Source organism: Periplaneta americana, chromosome 7, assembly GCF_040183065.1.
Source record: "Periplaneta americana isolate PAMFEO1 chromosome 7, P.americana_PAMFEO1_priV1, whole genome shotgun sequence".
In the NCBI taxonomy this organism is placed as follows: Eukaryota; Metazoa; Arthropoda; class Insecta; order Blattodea; family Blattidae; genus Periplaneta; species Periplaneta americana.
In genome coordinates this window covers 26,312,997-26,326,922 of record NC_091123.1, presented here as the reverse complement: position 1 = coordinate 26,326,922, position 13,926 = coordinate 26,312,997, and the positions used below count along the sequence as shown (strand labels likewise).

At 35.0% G+C, this 13,926-nt stretch overlaps 1 protein-coding gene across 6 annotated transcripts in view; it reads right to left on the bottom strand.

Annotated features, from left to right (window-relative positions):
* The window catches only part of Mical (Molecule interacting with CasL), a 241,632-nt gene that overhangs the window by 73,687 nt on the left and 154,019 nt on the right, over positions 1–13,926 (bottom strand). For all 6 annotated transcript variants that reach the window (XM_069830469.1, XM_069830471.1, XM_069830472.1 and 3 more), the window contains exons 10-13: positions 12,318–12,660; positions 5,897–6,132; positions 3,064–3,186; positions 1,134–1,409 (exon numbers count right to left, since the gene is read on the bottom strand). In XM_069830469.1, the coding sequence (XP_069686570.1) occupies positions 1,134–1,409; positions 3,064–3,186; positions 5,897–6,132; positions 12,318–12,660 (978 nt within the window). The remainder of the gene's footprint in view (positions 1–1,133; positions 1,410–3,063; positions 3,187–5,896; positions 6,133–12,317; positions 12,661–13,926) is intronic.

Below are 13,926 nucleotides of genomic sequence, written 5' to 3'. Positions count from 1 at the left end.
TATTAGCAAATATGTAAAGAAAAATATTATTGTGAAGAATTGCGGTTGTATGGTAAGTGAACATCAAATGTTATATATAAGTGTTATGATCACTTCTTAACATTTATTAACAAATATGTTGTGAAGATAAAATATTATTATAACGAGATGCAAATGTATGGTGAGTAAACATCAAGTTATTATAAGTGTACATCACTGTGATGAGTAGTGTCATGTATTAATCTCGTACTGTCGTAGACGATCTCTGTATGTTGTCAAGGATGAATTAATAATATCTGACGAATGTAGTAATAAGTTGCTGGTCATAAATAAAGGTAAGGTAAAGGTATCCCCGTAACATGCCATGAAGGCACTTGAGTGGCATGGAGGTAGAGCCCCATGCTTTCGATGACTTCGGCACTAGAATGAGGTGGTGTGGTCGGCACCACGCTCTGACCGCCTTTTACCCCCGAGAAAGACCCGGTACTCAATTTTATAGGAGGCTGAGTGAACCTCGGGGCTGTTCTGAAAGTTTGGCAACGAGAAAAAATCCTGTCACCACCTGGGATCGAACCCCGGACCTTCCAGTCTGTAGCCAGCTGCTCTACCAACTGAGTTACCCGGCCACCACTGGTCATAAATAGCTTCACAAATAGTTGAATCGACGTAGAGATATATGTTAAAATCACATATTAAAATCAAAAACAAATTGTTTTATTACAATTTATATTAATCCATATACTACCAAGCTGTAAATTATATCTTCTACAACACCATCACTTTTAGCTATGTAACAGCTTCCAATCAGATTTCATACAGGTTCTGCCTGCGAAACATGAAGCATAATGCTCGGAAGAAAAGCAACGAAATGGGTTACAGTGAAACCAAAACAAGAGTTACGAAACCTTATATAGTTTACTTGGTGTAATTTTTGTTGCAATTTTTCCTGATTCCCATAATAATTCAGGTTAAATTAAACTGAAGGGAAAACATACAGCTTGTACAAGTTCGTTTTAAACAGGAGAAAAGAACTGGCAACTGAACTTAATGTAAAATTTCCGAGTACCATGAAGCCAAGTTTTGGAGTGGATACTGAAAACCAATGTAAGTTAACTGTTATTTAAAAAAAAAAATAATTTTAAGTATGATCTTACTGTAATGTTTGGTGGCATTCTGTCCTTATCTGTGCTTCTCCTCTTGCGCTGACGACGAAGTGAGTCCAACTTCTTCTCGCCTGTGGGAATTACTGGAGAGCTAACGACACCAACAGGCTTGCGTACTTGTGATGGACGCGGATGTGGGTGTGGGTGATGGTGCTGTGAAGTGATGCGACCCAAGAGTGAAACCTTTTGTGTTGGGGTGAGGGTGCGAAGTTGAGTGATTCTAGTTTGTGATGCAATCACCTCTTTCTCCTCTGTTTCTTCTATTTCCTGTTTGTAGAACACACACAAAAAAAAAAAAAAATCAGTTTTAAACAATGCAATGTAATGCTTAATTCTCAGAACATCTACACAGGATTGGAATACTTAACTCTCCATTTTGTGTGTTATGCAATTCAAATGAACCCATACTCAGAACATTTAGGAAGATGTAAAACCCTACAAAAAGATGGCAGATAAGGATTCTATACCTCAAAAAATACTGAAGTGCAAGAGGACTAATAGATTCGTTGCCAAACATTTAGGCATTTGAGCAACAACATACTCAACTTCTCCAAAGAATGTACGTATGTGTATGTACGTATTTATTCACACTGCAAATGGGTAAATACCTGGTGGCAGTGGTAACTAATTACATCAATAATGACAATTAATAATAAACACAATTAATAATATTAATAATAATAATAATAATAATAATAATAATAATAATAATAACAATAGTACAATACTATTAACAAGGAACACCCTAAATTAAATGAAGCACGATCACTCAAAATAATATTTAAAGTAAATCTAATTTGTATCTTAACCCTAAATTCGAACTAAAACTCATGAGTATATTTATGATATGTTCATATATGCACAACTACCTTTCAGCACTACACTCATTTCGCTATCAACTCACTACACTGGAACTATGACACATTTCACTGACACTACCCTGATTTCACTAACACTTCAAAAATATTTCACTGTTCAAATACTTTGCACTACCACTATAAACTATAAAACCTCACTGTACAACACTTCAAATAACAAAACATCAATTACACCCTTAAAATAGTGTGCATAATATACTACCATCTATTAGAAAAGTCCTTAAGCCTATTTTTAAATACATTTTTGGTTATTGGTGAAGCCTTCAGTAAGCCTGCAGGTAAAGCATTCCAGTTCCTGATTGAGAAAAGAAAACTTTCCAGCATCCGTCCTCTGTCTTCTTTCCCTCAATTTATATGCGTGGTCGTTCCTTGAAGAGTAATTTGGCGGCTGCAACCTATTTTTTATGTTTCTCCAGGAAGATTCACCTCTGTATGTTTTGAACATTGCGCATAATCGAATTCGCGTTTTCCTGTCCGTGAGTGTGTTTCATTTTAATGTTGAATTATTATGATAATGCTTGAGAGCCCATTTTTTTATCTTTTCCAAAGTCTTAATATGTTCTAATCTGTAAGGATCACAATATGCAGCACCATATTCCATTGCTGGACGAACTAGTGACTTATATGCACTCACACTCCTCACAGTAGCTGCAGGAAGTCTTGCCAATCTTGTGTGATACATAATTCACAGAACCTATTTTATTAAACCTATTCACTAAATTTTGTATTGTTTTTCTGCAAAGAACTGAGGGGACAGGGAATTTACATCTAAAGTTTTCCCTTGCTCTACTGCATGATTTCTTTTTCTGTACGTACGTTTGGTGATGATGACAGCAGGTAAGGATCTTTTGTTGAATATTTTAGTTTCAAGAACTGGTATCTATTTTTACAGCAATCTTAAATTTTAGTAACCATTTGATGAAAATGTATCAGGTGGAATCAAAATCATACAAGGACTCCTTTCACAAATCATTCTCAAATATAATGTCAGTGTAAATGCTTTAATTGAAATACTTATGTAAAATTTCACATATGAACCTTACCAGTTTTGGATGCTTGATGTGTGGTATTTCTCCACGGAAAGTGTCGTAGATTTGTGAGAGGTAAGAAAGCATTGTTAACTTGTCAGGCACATCACACTGTTCCATTTCCTGCCCTGTCATCACCTATAAACAAGACAATAATAACAAAATAAGAGTTCCTTCTTTTTAAATATTGCAGCATTCAAGACAACGATACAATGTATTGACAACTTGTTTTATAGTGCATTCTCCTGAGTAGCTCTGACAGTTTATTACTAATGAAACTAACAAGGGATGTACTTGACCTCGAATGCTCTGAACCACACGAAACCATGCTTATAACATAAATCTGACCACCTCTGTGGTGTAGGGGTCAGCATGCTGGTCTTTTACGCAGAGGGCCCGGGTTCGATTCCCAGTCGGGTTGAATTTCCTGGTTGAGGTTTTTCAGGGGTTTTCCTCAATCGTAAGGCAAATGCCAGGAAATTCAGGCCATAACATCCCTGAAAATCACTGGCCTCATTCATCACCGAAATCATATTCATAACAAATAGTAACATATATACAGTCGCCATCTAGTTCACAACAATAGAACCAGTCTCAACAATAGTACACTAGCCTTCGGATTTCAACCAAAGATTAACTCGCGATATGACCAAAGATGTTAAAGCGAGTATAAATAACAGTAGAAAAAAAGAAAAAGAAAAAGAAAATATATATATATATATATATATATATATATAAATCTCCCATCACAAAAACAGTGCTACGAGTCATTTCCATGCAAAACTGCGCATCTTACCACGAGACACATTTGAATGATCAGTTGATCCAGAGGCGTACACTGGTTAAAGGGTTTGGGCTACCACTGACCCTATTATCACACAAAATATATCTAACAATTACTTTAATTTTAATTACTATGGTAAAACTAATAATACAAAATTATTACATTATGTTATATTATAAACTTTTTCTTTTGTAATTTCCTTGGGCTAGCCCCGGTAGCCCGCAAAATACGCCCCTGAGTTGATCACCTATTCAAGGTCTAAGAGAAGAACTTTGATAACGTAAAGAAGCAAAATATCAATTCAATATAACCAAAAACACACATATTTCAATGTCGTGACTATATTTCTATATTTCCCATCAACATAAACAACAAACAACAAAATATTGCTAACCTCTTGATGTGTATTTCTTTAGGCAATATAAGCTGTATATGAGAGAAGGATAGTTTATTTTGTAAGAATACAATGTTAAAAACCACAAGTAAAGTTATACGATCGCCATTTCATCATCAGATTTCACTTTGTGATATATAATCAACTTTCTGCACCAAAGTACAAGCCTATTGTATGTTGCAATATGCTTGATAAAAGGCAGGTTATGACACTGACATTCTAATACCATCGTTTGAAAACGTAACTGGTGTGGCTTTTGATATTGGACTGCTTGAATGCAGATGTGATGCTGAATGTGAAAAAGTGGCTTTTAAGATGTGCATATTGTTCAGTTCCACTTTGCTTTGACCACTTCATTGAAATCCCACACTTGCACTTTCAAGACTGAATAGCTGTGCACACTATCAGGTCAGCAGAAAGAAGTTTGTTGTTCAGGTATCGTAATTATTTTAAGTAGAGGTTTTGTGATCGTGATGCACTTGGGGAGCTGCTATAGGTAGCAAAATCCAGTTGCGAATACCAGCTATAACGGCTGGGGGGGATCATCATATGTAACCATACAATACCTCCATTCCGGTTGGATGATCGTCCACCTCTGCTTCGGCATGTGGGCGTGAGGCCAGCAGCCGGCTGGTCGGTCTAGGCCCTTCACAGGCTGTAGTGCCATGGATTATTTAGAGCTTTTGTGAAATTATTGATGGGAAATGTAGCAATATAATCACGACATTGAAATATGTGTGTTTTTGGTCCTATTATATTCATATTTTGCTTCTTTGCGTTATTAAAGTTCATCTCTTAGACCTTGAATAGGCGATCATTCAAATGTATTTTGTGGTAAGATGCGCAATATGACTCATACCACTGTTTTTATGATGGGCGATTTGTATTATAAGCATAAAGTCATAGAAGAACATGGCATGAAGATTTCACCAGAAAAAAACCAAAATAATGGCATTTGAAGGTACAAATCCAATCCGAAGCAAAATTGTTGTTGAAAATGTGATTTTAGAACAGAAAAATTCCTTTTCATACTTAGGATGTAATATATCATACGAAGGAGAGAATGATGTAAGCAGAAAAATTAACAAATTTTTACAAATATTAGGACTACTAAACCATACCCTAAAACCAAGTTTAGTACAGAAACATTCCAGAATAAAGCTATATAAAACCTTTGCACTACCAACTCTCTCCTCTATGGAAGCGAAATTTGGGTTCTGAAACGAAGAGATATCAGCAGATTAAGAGCAGCTGAAATGAAATATCTGCGACGAACTGCAGGATACACACTTCTGGACCACAAGAGGAACGAGGATATACTGCAGGAACTCAACATGCAACCATTAGAACAAAAAATTACAGAATACAGAAATAGATGGCTTGAACACATTTCTCGTATGGAAGCTCCCGAGAAATGCTAAAATACCACCCTCAAGGACGACGACGATGACCTGGACGTCCACAGAAACATCTATTGGAACCGAAACAGGCCAGCAATGGCCTAATTTCGTGTCTGGAATATGATGATGATGTTTTAGTGCGGTTCTGAGCATTCGAGGTCAATTACATCCCTTGTAACTAAACCAACAAAACAATCTATGAATACACTAAGCTAAAATTAAATGTGAACTAAAACTAAACCTAACTAGAAACAACATGTTTCTACTTACTGGAGGTATCCCAAGTTCTCGTTCCAAAGTGTCAAATGCAAGTTGATTATTTGAAGCTACATCTTCTGCAGACAAGGCATGGAAATCTAAGAGATCTGGTCGATAGCGATGTATTATTGCACACAATACAAGTCCATTCTTGAAGGAATGCGTCATATCTTCAACTCGAACATTGTCATACAAGGCAACTTGCTTTTTTAACCAATGAAGCAATGTATCTGGATGCACTTGGGAATCTGAAAGTAATCATTCATAATGAATCATCCAACTAGAAATAATCTTTGGTGCAAAAAAACACGCAACTCTTTAAACAAATTTGAAGGTGTGCTTGGAAATAATTTTTCACATATTCATAGTTTGAACGAGATATATACAAAAGAATGTCTGACTCATAAAATTAATGCCAATAGTACAATGCAACTGAACTAGCGAGTTTTGTGGTATTTTAATTTCAAACTAAACCTGCAGAGATTCTGCCACTTCTCAACTTTTGTTGTTTGAATCGATCATTTCGTATACATCTGAGGAAGTTTATTTCTCTGTGTTCAGGCTTCATCTGTTTTGCTGCAACAGATGATGCAGAATGTATAGTCAAATTATGTAATAATGAAGATCTAAGTTAAAATTCCGGAAAATGTAAATTAAATTCATAATGGACGAAAATGGTGCTGCCACCGGCGTGGCTCAGTTGGTTAAGGCGCGTGTTCGATCCCCGCTTGGGCTGATTACCTGGTTGGGTTTTTTCCGAGGTTTTCCCCACCCGTAATGTGAATGCAAGGTAATCTATGGCGAATCCTCGGCCTCATCTCGCCAAATATCATCTCGCTATCACCAATCTCATCGACGCTAAATAACCTATTAGTTGATACAGCGTCATTAAATAACCAACTAAAAAAAATGGTGCTGAAGTAATTTCTTCTTTGGGAGACGGAAGTGACAGAGTTGAGGATGACTTCCAGTTTGTTTGTCATTATTTCACCATTTCTTAATAATATTAATTTACAGTCATTGTCGCTGGTACAGTGGCAATAAGAAACAAATACAGTGTATTATCTTTCTTAAGGAACGAACTTCATGGAAGCCTTATGGTGGATATTCCATGAGACAAGCAACCATGGAAATTCCTGGAGTTGACGCCAACGTCAATCATTCGAATATGGCATCATACAAACAAGCATATAGACAAGCAAGCCTGAAAACACATTTTACACATTATAATTATATGGGCGTTTTCATGTAATGTGGGTACATCACAGAGAAAGCAAAGCCATGCTTGTTAAAATTACACGCATCTTAATTAAAACAGTTATGTTTTAATTTTTTTTTGTGTGCTATTATATTTTCATGTAACAGTGGTTTCCTAGGTTGTTGTAGGAAACTCACACAGAAGCCAAGAGATATATATATTGTACATAATATTAGTAATTGTGATTATTTAAAAACAAAATTAGAATGTTTGTTGAAGTAGAATACATCTTTACTGCAGAATTTCAAATGCTTACTGTAATACACAACTGAATGTTAATGTTATTTGTAGTTAGATTATGAATCAATGTAACTTGTGTCACCATGTCCAATGACACCACCGGCTCTCGTTATGGGCATGAGTGCACCGAAATTGGATATAAAATCAGTTGTGTTGCACAGCCTCTCTCAGTAATATCTCAGCATCTTGAGCAGCTACAGATCTGTGCGATCACATGTTTGATACGTATTCGCAAGTTCTGCAATATTAAAGTGATAATAAACATGTACGACACACTTGGAGTGAACCAACGAGCTGTGACTGATTTCGGAATATCACTTTATATTCATATAAGGAAGAGGAAGAAGAAAATATTTCTCGAACTGCTTTTATGTTGTTCTTTCACATAACCATTCTTCACCAAAGGCAAGACACAGCTTTCGAGCTGGGTGTGCTGCTTTAGTCCCATACTGTGTAAGTTCTCTAAGGGCACAGTAATCAGTAAGCCCATCATTATCCATTCTGCTGACATTCTATACCTTGGGTTTATTGTACAAACAATTGATATCTTCTAAGGCTTGAGAGAAGAGAAAGCCTCATCAGGCCTTATCTCTACTAGGTTAAATTAATAAATACTATAAATAAAAGTATTTTTCTATATTTGAGCCGTTTAGAGCAGAAGTGGTGTAAGTCAAAATTGGATAATGAGGTTTAAAGTAAAAATTCTGTAAAATACAGCGCAAAGTAACAATTAATATGTCCTCCGTGCTGTCCAATGACTACTAATAGTTTAAATAAATTGAATATTAATTGCTACTTTGCGCTGTATTTTACAGAATGTTTACTTTAACCCTCATTACCCATTTTTGACTTACACCACTTCTGCTCTGAACGGCTCATTTAATTATATATATTATTTTAATGTACCAAAGTACATATGATATTTCCATGCATATATTCTGCGTCATCTCCGTTCCATTACTCTTTCATCATTTAATTATGTTCGAGGTTAGTCAGTGGTGTTATTCTAAGTTCAATTTGTATACTATATCATTAATAGAGTACATCCCAAGTGATTTTTTCCTTTAGTCTACGAAGTCTACACACTGGATTTCCATCACAGTGTCCCATCCAGTACATGTATTTTCCACTAAGGGTATAGTCCTCTCTGTAATCCCATTACAACCCTCAAATCGGACATTCTGGGGTCAACACCTGTTGGTAATGTCCTCAGAGTATTTTCAAATAATTCCTACACTATGTTTCAGACATAAAAACTAATTTCAGGACATGCGAAATTAGAAACACGTTACAGTAACATGGAAAGGGAGACTTTTACACAATAACAGAAAACACGTATTACTACAAAAAGAAAACCTTCTTTCACGACGACAGAGTTGCTTACAATCGAGATTTCCTATATACAAGAAAGAAACAGCATTCAAAGGATGTACGTACTATATACATGTATAAAGAGACAGTATGTATAAGTTTTCCTTATTTTCTGAAAATAATGAGTAATATTAAAATAATGGAATTTTCATTATTTATTCTGCACAACATGCGCGACATATTTATACAAATTACATGCACTCATTGATTAGTTTGTTGAATGCTAATCTCTTCTAGCACATGCTCCACAAACATAAAAGTTACAAAGAACCCACCCTTGACTGTGAATTGTGACGTCATAGACACCGTAAGTGGAATCAGTTCACCGTTGTTATCAGGTAACACACACAAAAAAAGAGAATAAAACAGTTTAGCTTCACTCTCATTATCAAGTAACAAATCATATAAAACTTATCAAGGTTCAGTATTTTTTCATTAGACAGTAAAAAATATTGAATACACTAAAAGAAAAATAGAACTGTTGGACTTCAATAAATAAAAAAAATAGGAAAGGAAATCTATACTAACAAAACTTATCATGAATAAATGATAAGTGAAAAAAGTGAAAGTAGTACAATTTAAGAAATATGTGCGCGATTCAAGCATCTATGCAAGAAACTTTGGGGCTGGCAGTGAATAACTATGTGAGCTCCAAGCTGTAGTTAACTCAACTCATCTTGAGTTTTGCCTCCTACTGAATGGTTATAAAAAAGGATTTGGAGAGATTGGAGGTAAACATAATTGCTACCCTTGGTCTGAACACTGAACATTGCTTGCTATGTGTTATGAACACAATTTCTACATTTACTCCAAATGTAAATGAATTTACTCTGGACACTTTTTAAATTGCTGCAACTTCGTTAAAAATCTAGCTTAAAGGCAAATAAAAACACCATTTTATTTACAAGAGAATGAGATTTATTTATGTAAAAAGCCAAATATGACAGTCATTTTTTTCTTTAGTCGTTAATAGCTTCGAGAATTAAGACACCTTGTATTATTTGGACTTTGGCATTTGCAAATTCTCTATTTCATTGAAACTAACACAGAATAAGACTAATATTATTCACGTCTGCAGATCAAACCTATTATTTAAAGAAATCAGTTTACGAAAACATAAAATAATTAAATAACTCATGCAGAAATAGTTTGTTGCATTTGAAAATAAACATTCCCACAGCAGCCATAATGAAACAAATGAAAAAGAGCATCACAATATTAAACATCATTGTTCCCGAAATGGAAAGTTTTTGTTTTTATGTACCAGTAAATATTAATTTTAAAAAAGTTGCAGTAATATCAAAAGTTACTATTTTTGTATGAAAGTTGCAACATCTAGCTTATGGAACAATAATAAAATTGTATCACTGGTAGTCCTATACAAAGTAGGCTATATCAAATTTATTTGCAGGATATGTCACATCACTTTATGTAATTCTTCTATAATAATTATTTTTCAACTTAAAATCATAGGTATAACTACACCATTAGCTGAACGGTCAAAAGTGTTGGCTTTCCATACTAAGGACAAAGGTTCAAATTCCAGGAGTCCAAGTGGAATTCGTGGCAGAGAAAGACTGTGTTTAGAACAGGTTTTCCGAGCTCTTCCCATTTCCCCTGCCTGCGTTCCACCGACTGCTTAAAATAATCATCATACTGGTTGAATTTAGATATATCCCCATAGTGCACCAAGAGCAATGAAAGTCAATGAAATTATCTACGTTTTCAAATTTTATTGTCAGACAACAACATAGTGTCTTAGACTGAGGATTAAGCATCTCAATCAAGACCGGAAACAGGTTGTAGAACCAAAATAAGGTATTTTATTTTATGTTCATCTGCTGTGATAATCTTAAGGGGTTTGGTAGAGCTTACAGCAGTACAATTTTTGGAAATATTCAATATTTTTTTCCTCCATTACTGTATCATGTACAATAATGAAAATTAGTAATTGTAAAACACTGTCCTTCTGCTATATAAAAAAAATATTTTTACGATTAAAAAAAAATTATTTACTTTTTTTTTTTAATTCAGTTCACTGTGCAGTGATGAGGCGTTTCCTACATAACTCAAAAACTATCCAACATTCTGTAATGAATTTTTCTGTGTGTATTTATGCATGTCATATCTACAATATGATGCAAGATCACTTCTCTACCTTTGATAGATTGTCTGATAAAAAATAAATTCATTAAAAAAATGGTCAAATATCAGTATTTTCTTCTAACACAAAAAATGTGTATCATATGTTAAAAATGATGATGTAATAAAAAAGATTAATAAATTTAACTACATATGTGGAACAATAAAAAGAAACCTCAAACAAACTAGGAAAGAAACTAAATTAAAATTTAATAAAGTAATGGCAGTGCCCATGTTCCTATATGGCTCCGAATGTTGGACATTAAGAAAAAGTGAAGAGAGAAAAATAGAGGCCGCCGAAATGCGATTCCTAAGGAGTATAGCTGGCTACACTTTGTTAGACAAAAGGAGAAATGATGCCATAAGAAAGGAATTAGGCATCTTTAAACTAACAGAGAAGATACACCAATACAGAACTAAGTGGAGGGAACATGTGGAAAGAATGGAAGAATACCGCATTCCAAAACTGCTATTAGATTACAGACCAACAGGCAAAAGAAACATTGGCAGACCAAAGGAAAGATGGACTCAACAAATGTTTAATGCATGAGACCGGAACAAGCCTTTAGAGGTTTAAACCTTGACGTTGATGATGATGATGATGATGAAGAAAAAAAAAATTATTTATTAAGTTGAAAGAGCATGATATTGTAAACATGAGTTTCAGCAATAAAATGAAAAAGAGAAAACATGAAAAAGTTAACAAGTTTATGAGTTATGAGGGAAACGCTTCATCACTGCACAGTGAAGTGCCACCATTTTCAATTTTGAAAAAATATATATTTTTTTTAATAGGTTATTTTACGACTCTTTATCAACATCTTTGGTTATTTAGTGTCTGAATGAGATGAAGGTGATAATGCCAGTGAAATGAGTCCAGGGTCCAGCACCGAAAATTACCCAGCATTTGCTCATATTGGGTTGAGGGAAAACCCCGGAAAAAACCTCAACCAGGTAACTTGCCCCGACCGGGAATCGAACCCGGGCCACCTGGTTTCGCGGCCAGACGTGATGACCGTTACTCCACAGGTGTGGACTAAAATATATATATATATAAAATTTTTGTAAGTCGTAAAAATATTTTTCTCATATAGCAGGATAGTGTTTTACACATACCAATTTTCATTATTGTACAAGATACAATAATGGAGGAAAAAATGTTGAATATTTCCAAAAATTTTACAACTGTAAGCTGTACCTAACCCCTTAACAATGTACACAGTTTGATGGGAAGCTTCGACATCAGTTCATGAACAGTTTCCTTGTAAGGTTAACCTTATGGTTTAAGTTTATCCTTAAGTTGTGTGGAAACTGCTTCCAACTTAACTTACTATCTGTGTATAATATTATCACGATTATAAAAGAGATATTTTATAATAATATGTGGTATCCACAATAAATCTGAAAAAGTTGTTACGGTACCTTTCCTTCTCCTCTTCTTGGGCATCTCATGAGCTGCAGCAGAGATCAAGGACTGTTCCACACCTGCTGGGTCATCTGTGTCGTACAATCCCCTTACTTGAATTGGCAAGACACATCTTGGGTTGAGATTTGGGTATCTGCTGTGAGGATCGAGGGTATATGAAGCAGTGTCCCTGTGAAGATTTTCAGGAGTTGTTTGACCCAGGAGTCGGTATATTGATTCCCTTTCAGCTAGAACATCAAGTGGAGTAGTGTGTCCACTACTCCAACTTTTTACTGCCCAGCAAGCATCCAATGAACTTAAAAAACCTCTTGCACAACCAGATCCGGTAGGCCAGAAAGGCTGAAATACAATGGTGACACATTAAACAAACATTTCAATTTAAAGTAATTTCAATCGAAATTCTACATAATATAACAATGCGACATGCATTAGTGGTAGTAGTACTATTATTATTATTCAGATACCCATATCGTTGTAAATTATGGACACATCTTTCCATTACAGTGAAACTTCCCTTAAGGGACACTTCCCAATAGCGGACATTTTAAAATTCCCCTGCAAAATAACATTATGATAAAATTCTTCCAAATTAGTGGACATTCTCAATAACGGACACAGACACTGAAATGTATCTCCCAACAACAATTAAAACTTCCAAATACCGGACAGTGTGAAAGAAAAAAAGAAAAAGACGGTTGTAAATTAAACGGAATAATAACAGAATTCTTTGCAACAATCATTATCGTGCATTTGAACGTTCTTGTACTTTATTGAAGGTAAGCAGCACAGTTGTTAGTTGTGATTCTGTACGTGAGCAGTCCATACTTTCTTAGTTTGTCAAGTTGAGTGTTCGGAAGTACAGTCACATTATACTGTTTTCGCTGTAAGAAAAATCCTAATGTAAACACAAGCACGTTGCTGTCATACCCATGATTGGCTCACAGTCGAAACACTCACACGACACAGGAAAATATAGTCTGTATGTGGAAACTATCATCTTGCATTATTTGAAAATTAAAAAATTGAATTCTGGTTGTTAAATGCAATGAAACATATAACTTCACTCATATCTAAAACGATATGTAAAAGAAAAGCTACTTTTATATTTTGTTATGTACTGTGAACGCGGATGAATACAAACAAACAGTAATACCGAGGTAGTCTGTTCTTGTAACAAGCTGGTATCACTTGAGCTCGTAGTTGTTCACGTAAGCACATGGTACTGAAGTATAGCTTCTGCATCCTCGGTGTGTGTGGTTATTAAACATAAGAGTAGAAATCCTCTCATAAGCGGAGAAAAACAGTCTTAAATGTCTATAATAAGTTATGTGAGTTTTAATTACAGTAATTATAAAGTAAATGTCTCCTAAGCAAATGAATGCATAGTAGTGAGGTTAGGCCTACTTGACGAGGAACGGGAAATGTTTAGCATGGAACAGAATGTACAACGGTAGGCGGGAACATGTACTGAGAATCTATGGCGCCAAACAGCGGCCAATGAAGCCTGACTTCAGTCACGTGCTATTGTTTACATTAGGATTTTTCTTACAGCGAAAAGATTATAGAAATGTCACAAAAATATAACGTTTTTTCACTAAAAGAGAA